Below are 22,375 nucleotides of genomic sequence, written 5' to 3'. Positions count from 1 at the left end.
CGCTTTCATCGGGTGGTGGCGGCGACAGGACTTGCGTCCGACGAATCCGATTCCAGATGCACCCAGTCTGGGTTGTACGACGGGGGAACTCTGCCTATCGGCCCAGCATCCTGCTCCTGGTCCGCGACTTCCGACCGGTGCTTCTGGAGTGCGAGGAGGAGGGCGTGAGCCGTCTCCTGGCTGATCGGCTCATTGGAATCCGCAGATAAGGACTGGGATTGCGGGCGCTTCTCCTACATCGTATGAAAGTGGCCTTGCGACGGCCGGTGATCAGAGGGTCCCGGAGTGCCCATCGGTCCCTGCGCCACCCCCGGCGCGTAGGCGGACGGGTCGTATCCTCTGTAGCCATTGGTGTAGGGGGTAGCGGCTTCGCCTGTGGCATCGACGACGAACGCTTCCGGGGTTCTGGTTATCAGAGATGGACCCAAAGCAAGTCCAGATCTCGGACTACTCACTCGTCGTTTTCGTTCTTCTAACGCCCACAGAGGAAGAAGATGAATGAAGCCAGCAATGCCGTACCAACCACCCCTCCAACAACACCACCAGCAATGGCTCCGACATTCGTCTTGCTGCGGTCCGTGGAACCCGAATGACCCGCAGAACGTCCTGCACCACTGCCTGGCAACTCTTGAGACGTATTCGATCCAGGTGATTGGACTTTTCGAGCCTTGTTGGAGGCGCTCCCGTTTCCCAGCCCTGAGTCGAGAAACCGCCTAGCGGTTAGCTTGTGATTATTTGAGCTCTTACGGGTTTTTGAGGAAGCATGCCGTTAAGGTTGTGAGCCCCAGGAACTGTGTAGGGTCTTCGTCGCCAGTAATGGTGACTGTATAGTTGACCTCTGGGTCCAGTGCGCTGAGGTACATGGTCTGATTGACCGCCGTGTATCTGCGATAGGAATTGAAGGTCGCATTGACCGGTACCTGAAGCGGTGGGTCAAGCTGGACGGTATAACGCCCGTACACAGGGCCGACTGTACCATTCACCGCCAGGAGCGTTGTTGACGGTGGAAGTCTGAACCTAATAGACGAAGTTTGGTTAGCGACGATCATCGCGTAAGGGATTTCTTGTTGTCCAGCATAACCTCCTATTGTGTCTGTTGTCCGCCACGGACCGGTGGCTTTGAAGTAGTTGAAGGACGCCCCTGTGGCGATTAAAGGATTGAGCAACCAGCAGAAACACCTCGTTTCTTGCGGTGTGGTTCCGTTGGCGTCAGCATTGACGAGAACTGAGACGCTCTGGTTCTGGCTCAAAAACCTACCCTCGGCCGACGATTGGCATTGTGAAGATCACACTCACCAATTCCACCTGGGCCTCGGGCGGAGCGTTGGCCGTAAGCCCGAATGACCCCGTATGAGGCCCCATTGGGATGTCTGGGTTACTGGTCCACCGAACCACACGCCGGCCTCCAATCATAGTGTCCATAAATGGCGCGGGTTGAGCAGTCCCGTCGACTTCGGGGCTGACGACTGTCGAGTCTGCACCAACGGGCATGACAGCGATCCAGGTCACGTTCGTTCCAACATAACTGATGGAAGCGCGGCCGCCGTGCGGGGCAAAGAGCATCGGGTAGCCCGCCTCAATGACGCCGGGCTCGTACAATGAGTCGTCAAAGTTGGAATAGGTGTCTATCCAGGAACCTGGAGGCTCGAACTTGACCATCGGGCTCATTGATGTGATGAAGAATTCTGTAGTAATGTTGGGTGTGAGGGCTAATGCCGAGGCAACAAAGGTGGCGGCGAGGGCGGCCCACACAACCATGGCAACGACTTGGCAGCGGACTGGTTGAAGAGTAATGGATGAACGAGAGCCAGGCTCTGGAGTGGGAGACTGCGACGCTGAGCCTCTCGGGTCAGGTGAGAGCAGATGCTAACCCATACTGTAGGAGTGCGGTGCAAGATGGAAGAGTGACAGGCAGGGTTTGTACGTTACTCTTGATTGCACTCCGCAAATACCCGCCATATAACGCTCGATTCCCTGTATCCAAGTGCCACATTGCCATTTAGGGATTGGAAAGCAAGCATCATAAGGTGGACTCAAAGAATGCCACGCCTCGGGGAAAACAAAATGCCGTCAGGGCGATCCAGACGAGACGTATTGCACTGTCCTGGATAATTGCTTCCGCGCATCACGTGGGTCTGTTGGCCAGGTGCCATCTGCTTGCGTACCTATCTCACCCTACGAACGCCCGCCTATCTTGACAACCTCACGCTCCCTCCCACACGTGCCGACACCTCCACCTCCAACGACCTCTCAACCTCCACCTCGCCCGATCAGTCGGCTTGACGGAGGGAGCGAACATTACGTGGTGGAGATACTTGGATTGTCGCCCATGCTTCGCCAGCAGTGAGATGTGCTATGCATGCAATGGTAATGCTGTATTACTCTAAATCGAGTCACGTCGAACCCTGTTGACTCTTGACTCGGTCCCCGGCGATGGCGGCCGCGGCTTACTTGGCTGGAACATGCTCGTAGTTGGCAAACCCAGACGCCTTCTGCACGAGATCCTCGGGTGCGTCGAACACGGCGTGACCCATGTCGTTGCGCTTGGCGCGGAAGAAGGTGTACGAGAGGACCACGTCATCGACGTTGTCCAACGTCGAGTCGTCGACGACGTCACGGTCGATGAAGAAGAAGACTGGGAGGTCGACCTCCTCGCCGGCACGGATCTTCTGCTCCTCGAAGCAGAAGCACTCGACCTTGGCAAAGTACGGTGCGATCTGGGGTTAGCAGAAGTCACAAGTTGAGCAGGTTGCGTTGCCACATTCGTCCTTCCGCGGCCACCACTCTCCCGTCTCCTCCGTTTACAACGCGTGTCTCACCTTCTCAGGCGTCATGTTATACGTCGCAATCCCAATCAGGTCCTTATCCGAGTTGTTCTTGGCCTTGTAGAAAGCCAGCGCAGTCTGCCCGGGCACGACAGTAACGCTCCGCTGCAGCGGCTCAAAGCTCCACGGCAGCGTGTCTCCGTGCGTAGCCTCGAACCGCACAGTAATAGGCCGGCCCTCGGTATGCTCGTCCGCGTACAGCCTGCTGGGCTCGAAGCGCGATGGATCCGTCATCGGTGTGCCGGCATACCCCGTGGCGGCACAGAATGCGCGGTAGGCAGGAACAGCGGCATACGTGATTCCAGATACTAGGGCGAGCGATCCGACCACATAGAGCACGAGCGTGCGGTTCTTCCTCATGCGTTCGGCGTAGAGGCGATCGCGGGCCGCGTTGACTTGGTCTGCTCCTGGTCGGGGGGGCGGGGGGGTAGAGAATAGCCGGCTCTGTAACGGCCTTGATCCAGATGAGGGGGAGGGTCGGGCGGCGCGCAGCTGCGCACAGCTGCGCAGGAGGGGCCGGAACATTGTGGACATGAAGAGGTAGAGATGAAGAGAGATGGAAAGATCGAGCTCGGCGATGGCGGAACTAGTGGCCGGGGTGGAGGCAATCCGAATCTTAGGGGGCGGAGATCGGCGCTCTCCGCCTCAACTTCACGTGGTTGCGTCCTGGGTCTTGTGTGGCAAAGTCCTAAAATTAGGGTGTTTCAGTACTGTACCCCGACAAGAATGCAGTCTGCCTTGAATAAAGATGTGATATACTGCTCGCTGATGAATTGGACTCAGCTGAGGTACAGCAAACTCATGATGAGTTGGTATTTTGACCATGAAATTGTGGAAACGTTTTGGTACTTTGGATGGAGACTTGACTCGAGCAATCTGTAGCTTCGTGATCTGAGGGTGAATGCGCTTGGGACCATCTCTGCGTTCCTTTCTAAACCCACCTGATACCCCTTGAGCTCATGAGGTTGTCTCAACCACTGAAGCTACAAACAAGCAAGCCATTCTCAGTGGTCTGGGCATTCAAGCGCTGCAAGTTTCGGGCAGGGACAGCGCCGCGCGAGGCGCCGCCCGATACGGCCCAGTTCCGGAGCTGTTGCAGACTGATCATGAGTCCGCCGAACCGGCCCGCCCGCTACCATCCTTGCGAACATCCTTTGATGCTGGGGATGTTCTCTGTTCTTGCAACTCGCTGAAGACGGGAGCACGATGCCTGATCCGATGCTTGTCAGGCCCACTCTATTGAGATCATTCCAGAATCTCCAAAATAACATGCGAAACTAACATACGGATCTCACAGGTGCGCAGTCCCAGTAGCCGCCTTCCCAGATCCCCTAGGCATAGGCCTACATGTACTCCAGCCCGGCGGCGCCGAAGGCGGCGCCGAAGGCGGGCTGGCACTCTGATTCCATACACCATTGAGACACTACGTGGCAGGCACCATTACCCCGGACAAGGAGAATTAGAAACTTACAACGGGGATTAGGGAGGGTAGTAGTGTGACAGGGAAAGAGGTAACAATTGGACTGAGGAGTTCGGGATCTCTTTTGTTGACTTCTGCGACAAGTGGCTTGGTCAGAGGGTTAGTCAACAGCATCGCAAAGTGTGGGTCGATGCAGCCACGACCAGCGGGGCAGCCACAGGGCAAGGGTGTTGAAGTAGGGTATGAAGAGGATGCAGAAACGGAAATACGAGGCTATGGGTTTTATCGAACCTTGATGCCGGGGCCTACGGCTCATCCAACAAAGTGAAGCAACCTCCGCGCCATTCACTAACGTACATAAGCCGTTCCAGCTCCCTTCCCCTTCTTCTCTTCACCAACTCCTCTTTTCTCAAGTGTTCAGTGTCTATAGCACATATTCTCTCCAAATACTGGAACCTCGAACACGCAAAACACCTGGAACACTCTACATCTGCACTCTTCAACCCGCTTCTCTCCAACACACCACCATCCCACCTGGAATATCACAAACAACCTTAATCCACCTATTGTTCGCCACCCACCTATTAGCACGGCCATCCGCTGCATCTTACTTCTTCCCTCCCGCGCGCTCTGCACACGTTGGCCCCAAAAGGATCTCCTTCCGCCTGTCGTCCTCGTCTTTCTCCGGGCACCCATCCCGCAACGCGCAAACAACTCCGCCCCTTCTCACCTCGCCCTCTCGTCATCTCCTATCCGACAACCGACCACCTTCATCCCATTGATAGCCTCGAGGAACAACTGGAAGGGCTATTCGAGTGGTTCGTAGACGAGGTACAGATTCTGCCTGCAGACTAGGAGCAAGACGGGAAGAAGCTCCGGGAAAGAGCACGACACAGCACAGGCCACCCATCTGAACGCGTACCTCGGTGACGTGCCCGACTTGCAGAGGATGTCCGAGATCCAGAAGGCCATGCTGTTGGCGTTGGTGTCACCGCCACTCCTTCACACCCCCGAAGACGGATGGAACCCCAACTAACCCATCTCACTCATCATTCGCCACCATATGCTGCACGGTCTCAACCCTCTCGAAGATGCATGCACTCGGGACAAGGAGTCGGGGTTCGAGGTTACTCTTATCCTTCCTGTTTGTGGCAAGGATGTGGAAGATTGCCGCCCCAGCTATCCCATCATCGTCGAAGGAATGCTGGGCTTTTGCCTTGCCAATTTGTGTGTCACGTCACAGCACAATGTCGAGGAAGCTGTCACCCACGACGAGCGCATCTGCAAGGAGATCTATCTCACGGGCAACGAGAGGCATCGGCATTGTGGGATACGACTTGTGCGATCCCTGGTGTAAGATTGGCGCCGAGATCCCTAACGTGGAGGCTATCTCGTCTCATTGGGAGCCAGCTCCTATCTCCGTAGGTGTGGCTTAAGCACCTCATGTTTGGAACAGCGGCCGATCTCGATTTACTATATCGTTTCTCGATTTATTATATCGTTTCTAATCATATTTGGATAGCGATCTCCTTGCTCCTTGTCTTGGTCGGCGAAGTGGAGGTCTGTGCGATTGGATGGTGCGACGGTGACCGCAGGGTGCCTTTGCTCATCATTGCTGCCACTTTGAGGACAAGACCAACCACTCTGCTGCTCATTTCGTTGATGGTATCACGTGGCTACATCGCGGTTATGTACATGTACGACGCTACATGTTAGGTTCCTCGTCATGTCACAAGCCTAGTATCCCCCCGTGTACCGCTGTCCGCGCCCCGCTCCACCCCGACGACTTGGACCCGCACGCGGGCGATCGTCACACATGCGGTCGTCGCGCGCGCGACGCGCCTCGCGGTCCTCGCGATCCATCTCGGCACCCCATCTTTCCACTGGTCCACCGCCTGCACCTGACGCACGCCACTCGCCCTCCTCTGGCTCAGTCTCGCGGTACCGACGCCACTCGCCCTCCTCTGGCGCAGAGTCGCCGCGGTACCGCAACCCGCGGTCACGGTCGTTGCGGTAGATCGGACCTGGGCGACCAGTGGGGGCGGACACCTGGCCGAAGCGCCGTCCTTGCCCCATTCCCGAGATGCGGTTCGCCCGACTTCCACCTGCGGGGTAAGGCTCTGGCGAGCGCTGCCTCGTCCACCCTCCGCGCCGGTTGTCGCGTCCCGAGAACCAGTCATCACGATCATCGCGACGCTCGAGTTCCCGCTGCCGCGCAACTTCCTTCTCACGCCCACGGCGACCCGCCGCAGCCCCACCAAACCCAGCAAACCCGGGATTAACACCTGGCAGATTGTCGTCGAAACGTGTGTGTGTTGCAGCTGGGTGCTTCGCTGAGGGGAGCCCAGTCGGAAGACTCGCCGCGTATGGACCACGACGCGCCATCGCCGCCGAGAATGCAGTGGGATACGCGGTGATTGGGGCTTTGGTGCCTTTGGACTGGCGGCAGTCCTGGATGTCAGCATGTTCTCCATGGCCCTGTCGTGCTCGATCCGTATGTCATAGCGGCCACTCACGTCGCCGAGGTGGCCTTCTCCGGCACAGTTGAAGCAGAACATGTCCAGGTAGTTATTGCCGAGCGCCTCAAGCTTCCAGCCCTTAGCATCGGCCTTGCGTTTGAGGATTTCCTTCCGCACATCTGGCGGATAATAGACGTATGTGCGCCATGCAAGCTCACAGCCCTGCTGTCAGATAGGATCGTCCAGTTCATCTTACCGTCGTCCCGTGCCGGTGACTACCGCATAGCGCACACGTTGTAGATCCAGTCTCATTGGCTTGCACGGCTCGTTGCTTGCAGGCCGTTGCTGAGTGGCCACTGAGACCGCAGTATCTACATGTGACGCCATAGGGACATTCTGTACGCTCGTGGCCTTCCTCACCGCATCGTAGGCACTGCAGTTAGCGCCATCAAAGGCCGTACACACGATCTGGACGTCGCAATTCCTCTCAATGTGTCCTGGCTTCTTGCACCTCTTGCACAACGAACGAAGGTCGGCGTTGGCGAAGAACTCATCGGTGGCCCGCGGGTCGTAGTAACGGATAGCGCCCTACTGTGAGCTGAGTACAACCGTGTGTCAACTTACTGTTGACCGGCTGTCATCAAGCACCGCGATACCAGTCATGTCTGCGTTCTCATCTACATCCTCAAGCGAAGGAAGTTCTTGTCCAGCGGCCTCTTCGTTCCCGTCACCCATGGTCACATGTTCGGGGAGCAGGAGGGGAGGTGGGGGAGGTGTGCCAGAGGGTGGAGCAGGCGGAGGACTAGGCGGCTTGGAGATTCCTGGTTCCGCCTTCGATCCTTCTCCGCCATCGGCATCACCGCCGTCCTTCTCCTCGTCACTGTCACCGAAGTTGAAGGTGTACGCTATGCGCCTGAACGGTGTGAACTTGCTAGTCGGCCCGGGCAGATCCTCAGCTGGGCCCGGAGCAGTGCCGTTTCCGTCTCCGTCACCACGCAGGCGGGAGGGGCCGGCTTCGGTTTCGCTGGCGGCCCACTGCGGACCTCCCCGACCCTGCCGCTTCGTGCAAGCGCTCTCGGAGTGACCGCTCCCTGTTGGTCAGCATTTCAGCACTGGAGTTTACTCACCGCCACAGTTAAGGCACATATCGTGGGCCGAGTCCATTGACAAGTCGTAGAACTCATTCTCTGGGTGCTGTTTCTTCTTGCGCCTCTGTTGCTTCTGCTGAGGCTGGCGGCCGTCCTTCTGGCTGGTGGGCCCCCCACTGGCCGGGCTGCTCTTGTTGCTCGCCATGGCCCTATCGTTGGCTTTCCGTTGATTTCGAGCTTCCTTATCGGATGGTTCAACTTGGATCGGATTCTTCCTCTTCCGTCGCATCAATCGCGACCTGTCGGTGATGAGATAATGCCCGACGAAGCAGGTGTAGACGGGGAAGATAGCTTTCGCGTTCAGAGCGTCTTGAGACGCAGAGTATTCCCTCCGGTCGTCTTGAGAGGCGAGACACTAAAAGTGGGTAATGAAGAGTTGAGTATGATATGTCAAGTGTCTGGTTCCACCAGATCGTTCTCAGTTGTGTTGATTGAGGCCTTGATGGTAACACCTCCACTCCACAAATTATTCTGGGTACGCGCGCGTCCTTTGCGTTCTTTGAGAGTTGATACAACCGTCAAAGGGGGAGGGTTGATTAAGTAAGGAGCGCCAAAGTGGTCGAGGCGGGGCCGCTGGTCCAAAGTCGACTCAGTAGTTGCTCCTGGGCCCTGGGTGAGCCTAGTTGCGCTCGTGTGGTGGGGCTGAGGTTCACTCAAAGCCTGGTCAGAAAACTCAGTTGTCAGCATCCGTATTGTCGTATTGCTCGTCGTCGACACCAACAACACCTTCTCCCATCCTCCTCTCGACTTGCTAAGGCCTGAACAGCCCCAGGCATCCTCTCGAGTTCAAAACGAGAGCTCGTCACCGTTACCGAGCCGCTTCCCCGGATCGTCAGCCGCATCGCGCCGCCTCGACTCGCTCGTAATCACGCGAGGACTCTCTCGCCACCTTCCTTCCCCTTTCTCCTCTTCGCCACCCACCATGTCGTTCAAGGCTCACGACCGTGAGTGCTCATCGTGTCCCCTTTCCCCTCTTGCCAGGCGCTGCGTCGTCCTACCATACCACACCCCCTGCCGACGCCCTGGCTTTCCCCTGCCCCATCGCGCCAGCTCTGCTTGCGACCCAGACCGTGCTGACGCCAGCGTCTAAGCCGATCCACATCCCGACGGCCGAGCACAACGTGCTCGACTTTTGGCGTGCGATCGACGCGTTCAAGACGCAGCAGAAGCTCTCCGAGGGCCGGCCCGAGTTCTCGTTCTTCGACGGACCGCCCTTCGCGACCGGCCTTCCTCACTACGGGCATCTGCTCGCCGGTACCATCAAGGTAAGATGGATACAGTTCTTGTCTGACACCAGGACATTGTAACCCGCCATGCCTCGTCGACCGGTCACCACGTCGAGCGCCGCTTCGGTTGGGACACGCACGGCCTCCCAGTCGAGCACGAGATTGACAAAAAGCTCGGCATCAAGGGCAAGGACGACGTGATGGCCATGGGCATCGACAAGTACAACGCCGAGTGCCGTGCCATTGTCATGCGTTACGCGTCCGAGTGGAAGACCACTGTCGAGCGTGTCGGCCGCTGGATCGACTTTGACACCGGTTACAAGACCCTTGACCCAACCTTCATGGAGTCGGTGTGGTGGATCTTCGGCCAGCTGTGGCAGAAGGATCAGGTTTACCGCGGCCTCCGTGTGATGCCGTACTCGACCGGCTGCACGACTCCTCTTTCCAACTTCGAGGCCGGTGAGGACTACCGCGACGTCCAGGACCCCGCCGTTACCGTTTCTTTCCCCCTTGTTGACGACCCGTCGACCAGCCTGCTCGCATGGACGACCACTCCCTACACTCTTCCCTCCAACCTTGCCCTTTGTGTGCACCCCGACTTCACCTACATCAAGATCCACGACATCGAGCGCAACCAGAACTTCATCCTCCTCGAGGCGCTTCTCGGCACCGTCTACAAGGAGTACCAGAACGGCAAGAAGCCCGACGCGAAGAAGGAGCCGAAGTTTAAGAAGGTCGGGTCGTTCCTTGGCAAGGACATGGTCGGCTGGCGCTACACCCCCATGTTCGACTACTTCACCGAGCAGTACGAGGACCGCGCGTTCCGCGTTATTGCCGATGAGTATGTCACCGACTCGGCTGGTACTGGTATTGTCCACCAGGCTCCTGCATTCGGCGAGGACGACCACCGCATTGCCGTTGCGCACAAGGTCGTCCGCGAGGACGAGATCCCGCCTTGCCCTATTGACGAGTCCGGCCGCTTCACGGCGGAGGTCCCCGATTACCAGGGCCAGTACGTCAAGGACGCCGACTCTGCCATCATCAAGGAGCTCAACTCGAAGGGGCGCCTCATCGTGCGTACCGACATCAAGCACTCGTACCCCTTCTGCTGGCGCTCGGGCACTCCCCTCATCTACCGCGCTGTCCCAGTCTGGTTTGTCCGCGTGGCCTCCAAGTCGCAGGAGCTCGTTGCCAACAACGAGAGAACGCGCTGGGTTCCTCCCCACGTTGGCGAGGGCCGTTTCGGCGGCTGGCTCAAGAACGCTCGCGACTGGAACATTTCGCGTAACCGTTACTGGGGTACCCCGATCCCTCTGTGGGTGTCGGATGACATGGAGGAGATTGTGTGCATCTCGTCGATCAAGCAGCTCGAGGAGCTCTCTGGTGTCACTGGCATCACCGACCTCCACCGTGAGAGCGTTGACTCAATCACCATCCCGTCCAAGCAGGGCAAGGGCACGCTGAAGCGTATCGAGGAGGTGTTCGACTGTTGGTTCGAGTCGGGTTCGATGCCGTACGCGCAGTCGCACTACCCTTTCGAGAACCAGGAGCTCTTCAAGGAGAGATTCCCGGCAGACTTCATCTCGGAGGGTATTGACCAGACCCGTGGCTGGTTCTACACTCTTCTTGTGCTTGGAACGCACCTCTTCAACACCGCGCCCTGGAAGAACCTCATCGTCACCGGTCTTGTGCTGGCGTCGGACGGCAAGAAGATGAGCAAGAAGCTCAAGAACTACCCCGACCCGATGAATGTCGTCGAGAAGTACGGTGCCGACTCTGTCCGCCTTTTCCTCATCAACTCGCCTGTTGTGAGGGGCGACAACCTCCGCTTCCGCGAGGACGGTGTACGCGATGTGCTCTCCAACGTCATTCTTAAGTGGATCAACTCGCTCAACTTCTACCTGAACCAGGTTGAGCTCTTCAACCAGGAGACCGGTACTAAGTTCATGTCCGACCACGACGCGCCCAAGTCAACCAATGTGTTCGACCGGTGGATCCTCGCCCGCTGCCAGTCGCTCATCCAGCTCGTCGATCAGGAGATGGCTGCGTACCGCCTCTACACTGTCATTCCCGGACTTCTCGAGCTCATCAACGACCTCACCAACTGGTACATCCGTTTCAACCGCCGTCGTCTCAAGGGCGAGAACGGTGTCGAGGACACCAAGGCGGCTCTCAACTCGCTGTACGAGGCCCTCCACACTCTTGCCCTCACCATGTCGTCGTTCACTCCATTCACCTCGGAGATGGTGTACCAGAGCCTGCTTGCCACCACTCCCAAGCCCGCCGACGGTGCCGACGTGCGGTCCGTCCACTTCGTGCTCTTCCCCAAAGCGCGCGAGGAGTACTTTGACTCTGTCATCGAGCGCCAGGTGCTGCGTCTCAAGAACGTCATCGAGCTTGGCCGTGGCATTCGCGACAAGCGCACGCTCAAGGTCAAGATGCCGCTCAAGACGCTCACCCTCTTCCATCACGACCAGCAGTACCTCGACGACGTCAAGTCGCTCGACCAGTACGTCAAGAGCGAGCTCAACGTTGCGGAGCTCGTGTACACGTCAGACGAGGCCGCGACCGGCATCAAGTACAAGGCCAACGCCGACTGGCCGGTCCTTGGCCGCAAGCTGCGCAAGGACCTCGCCAAGGTCAAGAGCCACCTGCCCAAGCTCTCGAGCGACGCGTGCAAGGCGTACCTGTCGAGCGGCAAGGTCGAGGTGAACGGTGTCCAGCTTGTCGAGGGTGACTTGGTGGTCACTCGCTTCGTCGAGCTCGAGGGAGACAAGGCGCAGGCCTTCGAGGCCGCGTCGGACGGCGACGCGACCATCCTCCTCGACTGCCGCAGGCACGAGGACCTCGAGAGCGTCGCTCTCTTGCGTGCCCTCACGTCGCGTGTCAACAAGTTGCGCAAGGCCGCTGGCCTCAAGCCAACTGACCGCGTCGACGTCTTCTACGAGGTTGACACTGGGGAGGAGGATGCGCTAGCTCGCGCGATTGTCGGGTCCGAAGACTTCCTCCAGTCGCAGATCTACGCCATCCCTCAGGCCCGAACCCAGTTGCCGAAGGAACGCAAGGTGCTCGCCACCGAGGTCCGCGAGAAGGAGATCGCTGACGACGACCGTGCTGAGCGCTTCATCCTCACCCTCGCTGAGCGGCCCTGAACTGGGTGAGCGTGGCTGCGCTGCCTGCTAGAATTGTAGACCAGTTGGTGATCTCATGCATAGTCTCTGTTCGTGGACATCTAATCTCCTGAGCCTGTTGGTGCAGGTCGTGATCTGTTACAATTCCCGCCCAGAAGGAGGTTCACTCTTCTTTACGGTCCCCAACTACATCCACAACCCCTCTACAATCGATCTCGTATACATGCGCCATCACCTCATCAAATAGGCCCCACAGAAAACGCCCCAGGAAAGAGAGATCTACTGATCTGCCACTGACCGAACTGGTCAGTTTGTAGCCCAAGCCCGTGCCCGAGCTCCGGGAGTGAAACCCGAGATCAACTGAATACTTGAGAGCTAGAGCTAAGAACAGGATGACACGCCACCCTTTGTGGAAGGAATGTTGTTGCTGGACCGCTGCCGAGAGCCATTCAAACGCCGCCCGACCCATGTGCTCACAAGAGTTTCCCCACTTTGGTTGCAGTCCAGTCAACCTCGGAGGCCGAACCTGATGTTATGTGCTTGCTTGCTTCATACCCGTATGGGTGCCACCTATTAACACGCTGGCCGACATGTCAAACAAGTTCTGTAGAAAAATACCGTCCTAGGACACATGCATTTACGTAGTATACAGTTTAGGGAGTACATGGAGGGACGACAATCGCGGGTGCAACTGCGAATCGCAGGCACTACCGCATGTCGAAGGGTACGAACGGCGTAGAGGATACACAGGCACTTTAAAAGTGAGAGGACAGGCGATCAGGTTGATGATCAGATGGCCAGTCCATTCTGCTTGAGGAACGCCTCGTTTAATTTGGCCTGGCAAGCTATGGGGTCGTACTCTCCGTGCTCATCCTTCAGACACACGAGGTCGGGGTCTAGTGTGGGGTCAATCTTGGTGGGCGCAGGAGCAGTATTCAACTCGGTCTTAGCCAGGGGCTTGTCCTCTTCGTAACCCTCTGCGCGGCGACGCATCATGCCCTCGACGTCGTCGAACTTCATGTATCGTTTTCCTGCGGTCAGCTACGATCAGACCGAGCAACTCACCATCCTTGCAGGTCGCCTTCTCCTTCATCTGGTCGCACAAGTCGTCGATCATCAGATCTTGAGGATCAGAGTCGTGCATGCCCATGCGCGTCCAGACCTCGGACGGCCGCATGACACGACCGTCCTCGTTCAGGATATGGACGACGCCCGTGCCGCACATGGCTCCGCCGAATGAGCTTGGGCTCTTGATGTCCGACTGTGGCGACGTCGCATCGGTGCCAGACCGAGGTGACTGCGAATTGGAAAGCGAGCGCAAAGGGGATGGAGACATGTTGAGATAATTGGTCGGGCTGAAGGCGTTGTTGGGAGCAAGGTTGAACGCAGACTCTGGCGACACACCGCCAGACTGGGCGATGAGAGCCTCGAGCTGCCTTGAGAACGCCTCGTCGTCTGCTCCACCAGTGAGATCAGAGGAATCAGCGTTCTTATTATTCCCGGCGAGCGAGTTGAGGAAGTCGTTCACGCTGTTGTCCGTGAGGTCGGACCACTGCGACTGGTTGGCTAGGCCCGTGAAGCCGCTGGACGTATTGCTGACGTTTGCCGTCTGGGTCCTCGTTGAGGCGTCGTTAGACGAGTCACGGTACGAGGTCGCGTCACCAAAGAGCTTGGTAAACGCGTTGGACGACGACGTGTCGGCCTGCGACGTTAAGCCTGGTGTCTGGGTCAAGAACGTGTACTGCGGCATCTGCGTCTGCATGTTAGGCAGGTTGTTTGTGCTCGCCGACGTGTTCGTATTGTTATTGATGTTTTGAAGCATGCTGTCGATGCCGTTGGGGTAGAAGCTCCGGAAGAGAGCCTCGACGTCGTCCTTGTTGGTCCCACCGATCGAGCTTGGTGTCGAAAGCTGGTCGTTAGGGCTGGTAGAGCTGGTGTGCCTCTTAAGCGCTTCCTGGAATGCGGTCCGCGCGGCCATGTCGTTCCCGGTGCTGCCGTTGGCACCGAAGAGGTTGGGCATTCTGTTGTCCGGGCTCGGGCCAAGCGAGAACAGCGACTCGGGGCTCGCACCGGAACCGCTAGAGTTACGGTGGACAACCTGAGGCGAAGGGTCGTTTATGCTCCGCAAGCTGTCGTTGGACACGCTGTGCGGTGGGGAAGGCGGCTTCCTGCTGAACGCCGAGAACTGTGACCAGTCGATTCCGCCATTAGCGGTCTGACCATTGGCAGTCGTGCCGTCGGCCGTACCGTTAACCGGCGTTGCCTGAGTTGAAGTATGAGGGGTATTGGCGGGTTGACCATTTACAGGCATGGAGAAGGTGAATGACGCCTGCTTAAGAGCAACGTTCTCTTCCTGCAATCTCTTGAGGATGTTGCGCAGGTTCTCGTTCTCTACAGTAGCGCCGAACGACTTGGCCTCTAGCTCTGCGACCTTCTGCTCCAACTGCTTGGTTAGAATCTGCGCTCCAATTCATTGTGAACACTTACGTCGCGAACCTTCGCCTCGCGTCGCTCTCGGAACGCCTTCTGAGCGGCACGGTTTTGCTCCTTCCGCCGCTGCGCCTTGGTCATGGCCGTGTCCTTGCCACCCTTCTCTGTCTTGGACGACTTGTGATTGTGGTTATCTGAGGAGTTGCGACGGCCGCCAGACTTCCTGTCGTTGTGTTGACGCTTGTCGTCGTGGGCTGTGTCTGAAAGCGAGTCTACCGGTAAGCCTTGTTTATGGGTCGGCAAGCTCACCATCATCATCGTCATCTTCCAGTGCCGCGTGAGGCCCAGACGCTTTGCGTTTGTGGCCAATGGCGTTACCCATTTCGTTGTCGGAGTCATCCGAGACAACGACATGTATCCGCTTCGGTGCCACTGAATCGGGTGACGAATCCTCTGGCGTGTCGCGACCAGGCACTGGGAAGAAGGTGGAGGGGGGCATGGAGACGATTTCAGGCTCAGTCTTGATCGAGTCATACGTGAGCGAGTCGAGGAACGCGGCAGTGTTGGGAGTAAGTGCGTTCATGTTGAACAAGGTAGGGGAAGTGAAGAACGTGTGTGGGGCGAGAGTGGAGGTCTCGCTCTGGAATGGGAGAACGAGACAAGCCGGACTTGAGAGGTGACGAGAGGAGAGGGATCGGGATGTAAACAGTTCGGAGGGGGGCGACTGTCTAATGTAGGGCGCTCTGTCGAGAGTCAGCAGGAGCGGAGAGGAAGGGTTTGGACGGCGGTGGCGAGAGTTGGTTGTGTGGCTCGAACAGAAATAATCTCGGAGCCAGTGTGCTGGCAACAATTGGTCACAACGAGGTATTGACGATGGACAGATGGACGCGATCAAGCGGGTGACGGTTACCTGTTAGGTAAAGAGGAAGAGTCCACGGAGAGCACGGCGTTGACGGTGCTGTGGTGATTGGGAGGCGAGGCGGAGCCGTAGTTCCTTCCCGATGGTCGGCGACCGAGGCGTGTGGCAATAGCGTGTGTACAGGTGGCGTTTGAACCCCCTTTGGGCAAAGTGCTAATTCAACAAACGTCTCCCGGCGCTGGTGGGCCGATAAGAGAGAGAGAGAGAGAGAGAGGGAGAGGAAGAAGTCGCCGATGGAGAGAAGGCTATGGATGATGATGGATGGAGTGTTGATGATCTGAGGAAATGTCTGCGTGGTATCTGGTATCGAGTCGTACAGCGTCTTCCTTCCTTTAGCTTACCTGCCTTGCAACCACAGTACACTAGTCGGCCAAGCGGGGGTTCGGGTCGGTCGGTTGGTAGGTTGATCACTCCCGCATAAGCCCACAGGTCCACAATCCAGTCAACGTGAGCGGCAACAGCTCAAATTACCTCAATCTAGCAATCCAAACTACGTCAACTTACCCTTTGCCTCTGCTCCTTGACCTCGATTTTGAGAGACACGGCATCAATATTTGGCCCTGGCCTGGAACATGATGAATCAGCGAGAAAAATAATATCACGTGACATACACGTGGTCGAGCTGCCACAACCTGTTTGGATTATAATTGCCGGTGACCCAAGGATGGGGGAAGTGTCGTCATTTGCCTGGTCAGGAGTCATTAGGAGATTCTTAAGGCGTGATTGGTTGATTGAATTTGAATCACAGTCAAGTGTTTTGAGCCCAAAGGTGCGGGATTACCCAAATGACCTGGTCATGCCCATGAGAGCGCTATCTCGAACTTTGCACCCTTTGACCTCGTATCACTTCGACCCGATCTCCGTCCGTTCACCCGAAAGGTCTCTTGTTAGACACCTTCATTCACCTAGGTAGCTACGTAGTCACGTAGCCGAGACCAGGACACGCGCCCTCCGCACGATCCCCCCATTTTCTCACTTTGGCCACCTAACCACCCACACGCCTCGGCCCACGTCGCGTGTCCGTTTTTCCCACCCAACCGTACACCCCACAACAACCACAGTATACTCCACTCCACTCTTCGCTCGTGTCCGATCCGCTCCACCTTCCTCCGGAACCGCCTCAGCCTTGGCGCGCCGGCTGTTTGTCCTCTAATTCTCCATCATTGCCAAGCCGCGCACCTGTCAGGGGACCATTCCTCGTCTCTGATCACAGTTGCCTCGTCGCGCAGCTCGCGCACCTCTTCCACTCGGTGCAAGCCCAAACATTAACGCCACGTCACATAGGTCCTCATCACTTCCTGTCTTGGACGTGTCGTCGCTTTGGCCATGTCGCAACAGGCAGGGCCAACGGCCTCCACCGACGCTACGACATCAGAACAGATCAAACAGCAACAAATCTTCCTCGCGCACATCCACTCACAGCATCAACAACACCAGCAACTGCAGCAGCAGCAACAACAACAACAGCCAGGCCAACAACCGCAGACTCAATTACCCCAGGCAGGAGGGTTCGATGTCGGCCTCCAGCAGCAAATTCTTGCCCAACTCGCGGCGCGCATGCCCAACAACAACAACAACAACAACAACAACAACAGCAGCAACCCACTCTTCCCCAACCTTCCTCAACTGAACCTTCCAGCTGCCCGTAAACCGAGCGGAGGTGCGCAGGGCGCTAACGGCAACGCGGCGTCGCCAGCAGGCTCGGCGCCATCACCTGCGTCAGGCAACTCGAACCTAGCCGACCTACATGCGCAATTGCAAGCCCGTATGTTGCAATCACAGCAGCAGGTCAACGCGGCGACGAGGCAACGGGCTGCGTCTGGTAACGGTCCACAGCCTGGCGGCAACGCACCTAACAATATGCAGCCCAAGCTCAACGGCTTACCAGACTGGGCGAACATGGCTGCCGCCTCAAGCGCTCTCGGGGGCCTAGGGCCCGGTATTGATCGTGAGGCCATCATGAAGCAGCTACAGCTGCTTCACCAGGCGCGAGGCCCGAAGCAGCAGTCGTCAGTCGGGCCAGGGACGCCCGCCATGGGCGGTACGGCTCCATCTCCAGCCGCTGTTACGGCTCCATCTCCTGCGACGGTCACTGCGCCATCACCAGCGCCAAATGCGGGCACTCCTGGCGCTCAGGTCCCACCATACATGAACGCCGCTTCCCCCGTGACCGCTCCCTCACCCGCGGCAGCGGCGCTGGCAGCTGCGATTCGACCTCCAGGCACCCCACAGAGTGCGTCTGGCTTGTCTTTGGCAGGCGGACTGGCTGGGCAAGCAGGGACACCTGGAGGATCAGCGCCCCCACGGCCTCCAGTACGACCCGGACAGCAGAGGCAGCACCTGATTAACTCGATGATGGGCTTCTACAAGACGATCAACCAGATCCCACCCCCAGAAGTCTTCAACAATGGCGAGAAGGACGGCGCATTCAAGCTGGGAGACGGGTGGATCGACATCGCGGAACTGTTCTTCATCGTCTTCCGAGCTGGTGGTATGATGAAGGTCCGTCCCAATTCCCAGGTTAAACTGAGACTAACATCCAGTTAGTGCAGACGCCGAGTCCCGAACAACACCTCGTCTGGCAGCAGATCTTGAATGCCAAGAGCATCCCGGTGACTTTGACGAACCCGGTCCCTCTGCCGCGACCGATGGGGATGGATCCGTCGCAACCGACGCAGACGACGACGAATGCTGTCCAGTACTTGTTTGCAGCATATCGCGCATGGGTCTTCGGCTTCGAACAAGCCATGGCAAGACAAAAGCTGGTCCACATGCAGAAGCAACAGGCGCTGGCGGCAACTGCAGGAGTGCGTCCTGCTCTTTCGGCTGCTTCCCCGAAGTCTGCATCATCCCCAGCTGCGCCGACAATGGGAGCGCCAACACCATCGGTGGCTGCGCCGTCTCCTGTTACTGTTGCAGCTCCATCACCAGCAGTTGCAGTTGCATCGCCCACATTCGCTGCACCGTCTCCGGCGGTGGCCGCACACTCGCCCGCTATGGCTGTCCCCTCCCCGGCACCCTTCGTACAGCAGCCTGTTGCTGTGGCTAGCCCCATCGCGAGCCTGACGACCGCGACACCCGCTGTCCCGAACGCGCCTTCCCCGGCTGTGGAATCCCCTGCGCAGCCGCAGCTTGCGCCGTCCCCGTTCCCTCCTTCTCAGCCAGCTGTCAGCACTTTGGCAGCGCAATCTGAACCTCGTGTGCCGCCGCCCCAACCACGCATCGAAATACCTGTCGCACCCAGCCCGGCTCCGCCTGTGGCCATGCCAGCTGTGGCCACCACCCCGACGCCCAGCATGCTGGCCAGCATGCAAACTAACATCCACGGCGCGGCCGCCAAGGCCGAATCGGTTTCGGCCAAGAAGCGGAAGCGTTCGGAGAAGATGCCCGCGAAGTCGTCCACTCCTGGGAGCGCCGCTGAGTCGACGAGCAGTCCAGCCCCGAAACAACAGGCGTACGCTAAGCGCGCGCGATACCGTGTCGAGTACAGACCTTTGCACTTTCCTCAACCCACGATGGCTGGGTGGGACGAGAGAGTGGTTGCGGCGTCGTTCCCGAAGCACAACCTCGGCAGGCCAACACACTCTGCCGCCGAACTTGGCCAAATCGACATGGAGGCGATCCTCATGGGCTTGAGGTCGAGGTTGCCAGGAGAGCTGAGCTATGCGCTCACTGTCTTGTCGATGCTCTCCATGCCTCAACATGACGACCGCATCCCGCAGTTGCCTATCCAACCAATGCTTGACGTCTATCTTGAACTGATCGACCTCATTGGCGAGTCAGCTCTCGGAGAAGAGGGCGTGGACGGTTGGCTGAGTGACAAGGAAAAGACTGAGGCGGCAGAGGCTCCGTCACGACGGGCGTCGCCAGCCCGTGACGACTTGTCGTGGATGAGCTACGTGGATCTGGAGCGTCTCGGCCACGATACGGATCTGAGCGTGGACGAAGAAGACACGAGCAAGGACCGGACCGGAGGTGCGACCGACATTGTCCTGGCAGGCCTCAACATCATCCGGAACTTCTCGTACAACCACGACAACGGGCCTGTAATGGCTTGCCCACAACTGATTAACCTCCTTGCTGCTGTCACCGACATGACTCTGGCCAGGATGCCGGGCACGACCAGCGACCGCCAGCCGTACTCAATCCTGGAGCTCGCACGGGTGCGCCGCGAGGCCGTGTCGATCATGACCAACCTCGCCAACCATTTCGACGTGCGCCGGACAAAGGCCTCTGCCACACTGGCTGTCTTCCGTCTTGTCACGTCCTTCCTTGTAAGCGGTTGGGAGACCCTACGATTACGCGAGTCCGGTTACGGCCCGTCCATCTCCATCCGTGAGGTACCTCCCCTGGCTGTCCTGTCAATTGACCGAGCGCTAGAAGCGTTCTCCCGCCTCGCCCTGGCCGACCACAACCGCGAGGTGCTGGCGACCCTGGTGCCGACGGACGAGCTTGTCGAGCTTTTCAGCTCACTGGTCAAGCTGCTTCCTATCTCGACGCGTGACAAGGAGGCGATGCTCAGCATAGAGGATTACCTCGGCCGCGTTGAACTCGGCGTCATGAGCGTGTACTCGCTTGCGTTCCTCGCGCCCACCGCCGCGCGCGCCGGCATGCGTGCCTCCCCTGGTGCGATTGCAGTCCTCACACGCCTCGTGTGTGACCTTGCGCCCCGCGCACCGAACCTCAAGCAGTCGCCATTCGGCTTCTTAGTTCGTCGTGTCGCCGAGACTCTCGCCGTACTCAACGGCACCATGACGCCCAGCGGCAACGCCGAGTCGATGAGCTTCGCGGCCGGCGGCGTTGAGGGCAAGGGATGGCGCTTCGCCAACGAGGTCGTGCAACCCGGGTGGCTCGCTGCTGACTCGGACCGCCTCCTCGAGGCCATGGGATGGGGTAAGGGCGATGGCAGGATCTGGCAGGTTGACGCGCCGACCTTTGCAGAGCTCGACGGGCTGTTTCTGGAATAGGCTACGGACCCCCTGACACCCCACCTCATCCTCGATGTGGACAATCTTGTTGCGGCGCCCCATCTCTGGCGTCCGCGCTGTTGTAGTGTAGAGTAGTAGACCATGTATACTTAGTCACTAGAACAAGAAGAGGGCTACGTACATGCTCGAATACGACTCCACCGACTCCACCAAGAGGCCAACGATGAGAGGGCCCGACGACATATGTCTGGAATCAGGCGACGTGCTACCCAGCCTGAGATTGACATGAAGTAAGTCGAACAAACAAACAATTATAGGGCGTCGGTCAAGAAGGGCATGGTTTTACGGCGATTGACTGGGGTGATGGAAGCCGGGACGGAAGGCACCGCAGGACAACGGCTTCACACCATGCACTCATTCAGTCATAATCGTCCCACTGGTCCTCATTAAGCAGAAGCGGCTGCCCCCTTCTCAGCCACTCCCAACAGGGTAGATCCGGCGGCGTTTGGCGACTGCGCGGTCATGGTGAATGCACCCATTCTTGAGCTGAACGAGGTTAGGGCACACAGCCACCCCTTGCCGCCATCCTCTCCTTCCCACCCGTCTGGTGGGTCACGGAGTACCACACCACCAACACGACCGCACTTCTAATCCCATCCACTCCGGCCCGATGGACGGATTGGCCGCCTCTCATAGAGTCCACAGCGAATGAATGACAATGTACAATGCTAGCTAAAGTCCGGCCGCCTCGGTGCGGCCTTGGGTGCGCCTATGCGGCCTCGGTGCGGCTCGAGCCCCAATCTACTCGGGACAAATACTGCGCTTACGTCCAGCCCCAGGCCCGTGGGGGTGGTACGCCGCGTTGATGGGATGGAGCGCCATGCTATCGACGTAGCATCCGTCGCTGGTGAACCAGTACCCGTTGAGCGTTTGGCACTCGAGCGTGATATAGTCGCCGGCGTTGTATAGGCGGGCAGGCGGAGCAGCGTGGGTGGGCGAGGTACGGCAGCGGACGGCGTTGTTGTGTGAGAAGATGATGTCTTTCGGTGCTGGGGCGGCCGAGACGAGTCCAAGGAGGAATGTGAGGAGGGCGGGAAGGAACATTATCTAGAGTGAGCAAGAACTGGAATTGATATTACTATTAAGGCGGTACTTGGAGACGATGGATGGTTTAGTTGGAGAGTGTTGAGACTGGAGAGCTGGATGGCCAGCTCAGGATGGATTGTGGAAGACGGATGATTGATGAGATGAATGAAACAAAGTGGAATACACAGTAACACGATGTAAAGTGGATTCAAGCTGTGTTTAAACTGGGGCCAGACTTGGAGGGACCGTTGCAAGGGTACAGTTACGGTAACTGTCTGTAACTGTGTAGACGTGGGAATCGCCGAACCCACGTCACCAGCCCCTTCATTGGCAGGCACTTTGTCGCATCAGGCGTTTGGATTGCCTGCAATCGACAGTTGAGTTGAGCATTGAGATGCATTATGATGCAAGTGAAAAGCAACACCAGGAAGCGTATGTATCATTGTACAAACGTTGGATGGAGTAGAGGTGCTTTAGAGTTGTGATGGAGTGTGGTGTGGCCGATCGGCAGGGGTCATGGTGGCGTTCTGCTAGACGCATCTGTGATCCCCTTTACCAACGGCCACCTCGGTGCAATAGTCACCTCTCTAAGTTTACCACGTCGCGTGTTTCAATCTGCATCTGCATCTGCTGGACTGCACGAGTCCCTCATACATCATTCATCCATTATTCTTAGAGGTATCACGAGCTGCAAACAGTGGCACAACAAGTCTTGAGTCCAACTAAACATAGCTTGAATTAATGACAAAGTCAGGGTCTAGCGATCGAGTGACCTTTTACACGTGGAATTTTCCACGTGTAAA

The 22,375-nt window shown here is 57.9% G+C and overlaps 7 protein-coding genes across 7 annotated transcripts; 2 read left to right on the top strand and 5 right to left on the bottom strand.

The window, feature by feature from the left end:
• Positions 1–233: 233 nt before the first annotated feature.
• CcaverHIS019_0601250 (uncharacterized protein) lies at positions 234–1,758 on the bottom strand (the record flags this gene model as incomplete). The annotated part of the gene is made up of 3 exons (XM_060602548.1): positions 234–405; positions 748–920; positions 1,297–1,758. The coding sequence occupies 3 exons, from the start codon at positions 1,756–1,758 to the stop codon at positions 234–236; spliced, it is 807 nt and encodes a 268-aa protein (XP_060458931.1).
• A 689-nt stretch (positions 1,759–2,447) lies between these two features.
• On the bottom strand, positions 2,448–3,350 carry COX11 (uncharacterized protein; the record flags this gene model as incomplete). Its single annotated transcript, XM_060602547.1, has 2 exons — positions 2,448–2,717; positions 2,820–3,350. The coding sequence occupies 2 exons, from the start codon at positions 3,348–3,350 to the stop codon at positions 2,448–2,450; spliced, it is 801 nt and encodes a 266-aa protein (XP_060458930.1).
• A 2,632-nt stretch (positions 3,351–5,982) lies between these two features.
• On the bottom strand, positions 5,983–7,997 carry CcaverHIS019_0601230 (uncharacterized protein; the record flags this gene model as incomplete). The annotated part of the gene is made up of 5 exons (XM_060602546.1): positions 5,983–6,696; positions 6,762–6,926; positions 7,125–7,292; positions 7,329–7,795; positions 7,838–7,997. The coding sequence occupies 5 exons, from the start codon at positions 7,995–7,997 to the stop codon at positions 5,983–5,985; spliced, it is 1,674 nt and encodes a 557-aa protein (XP_060458929.1).
• A 777-nt stretch (positions 7,998–8,774) lies between these two features.
• ILS1 (uncharacterized protein) lies at positions 8,775–12,230 on the top strand (the record flags this gene model as incomplete). The annotated part of the gene is made up of 3 exons (XM_060602545.1): positions 8,775–8,796; positions 8,936–9,117; positions 9,150–12,230. The coding sequence occupies 3 exons, from the start codon at positions 8,775–8,777 to the stop codon at positions 12,228–12,230; spliced, it is 3,285 nt and encodes a 1,094-aa protein (XP_060458928.1).
• Positions 12,231–12,998: 768 nt separating this feature from the next.
• Positions 12,999–15,222, bottom strand: YAP1 (uncharacterized protein; the record flags this gene model as incomplete). The annotated part of the gene is made up of 4 exons (XM_060602543.1): positions 12,999–13,240; positions 13,275–14,652; positions 14,697–14,899; positions 14,949–15,222. 4 exons carry the CDS (start codon positions 15,220–15,222, stop codon positions 12,999–13,001), a joined length of 2,097 nt encoding a protein of 698 aa, XP_060458927.1.
• Positions 15,223–17,115: 1,893 nt separating this feature from the next.
• CcaverHIS019_0601200 (uncharacterized protein) lies at positions 17,116–20,525 on the top strand (the record flags this gene model as incomplete). Its single annotated transcript, XM_060602542.1, has 2 exons — positions 17,116–18,060; positions 18,102–20,525. The coding sequence occupies 2 exons, from the start codon at positions 17,116–17,118 to the stop codon at positions 20,523–20,525; spliced, it is 3,369 nt and encodes a 1,122-aa protein (XP_060458926.1).
• A 762-nt stretch (positions 20,526–21,287) lies between these two features.
• CcaverHIS019_0601190 (uncharacterized protein) lies at positions 21,288–21,590 on the bottom strand (the record flags this gene model as incomplete). The annotated part of the gene is made up of 1 exon (XM_060602541.1): positions 21,288–21,590. One exon carries the CDS (start codon positions 21,588–21,590, stop codon positions 21,288–21,290), a length of 303 nt encoding a protein of 100 aa, XP_060458925.1.
• Between the last annotated feature and the right edge of the window lie 785 nt (positions 21,591–22,375).

Source organism: Cutaneotrichosporon cavernicola (genome assembly GCF_030864355.1).
Source record: "Cutaneotrichosporon cavernicola HIS019 DNA, chromosome: 6".
Taxonomy (NCBI): Eukaryota; Fungi; Basidiomycota; class Tremellomycetes; order Trichosporonales; family Trichosporonaceae; genus Cutaneotrichosporon; species Cutaneotrichosporon cavernicola.
This window is presented reverse-complemented; position numbering and strand designations above follow the sequence as displayed.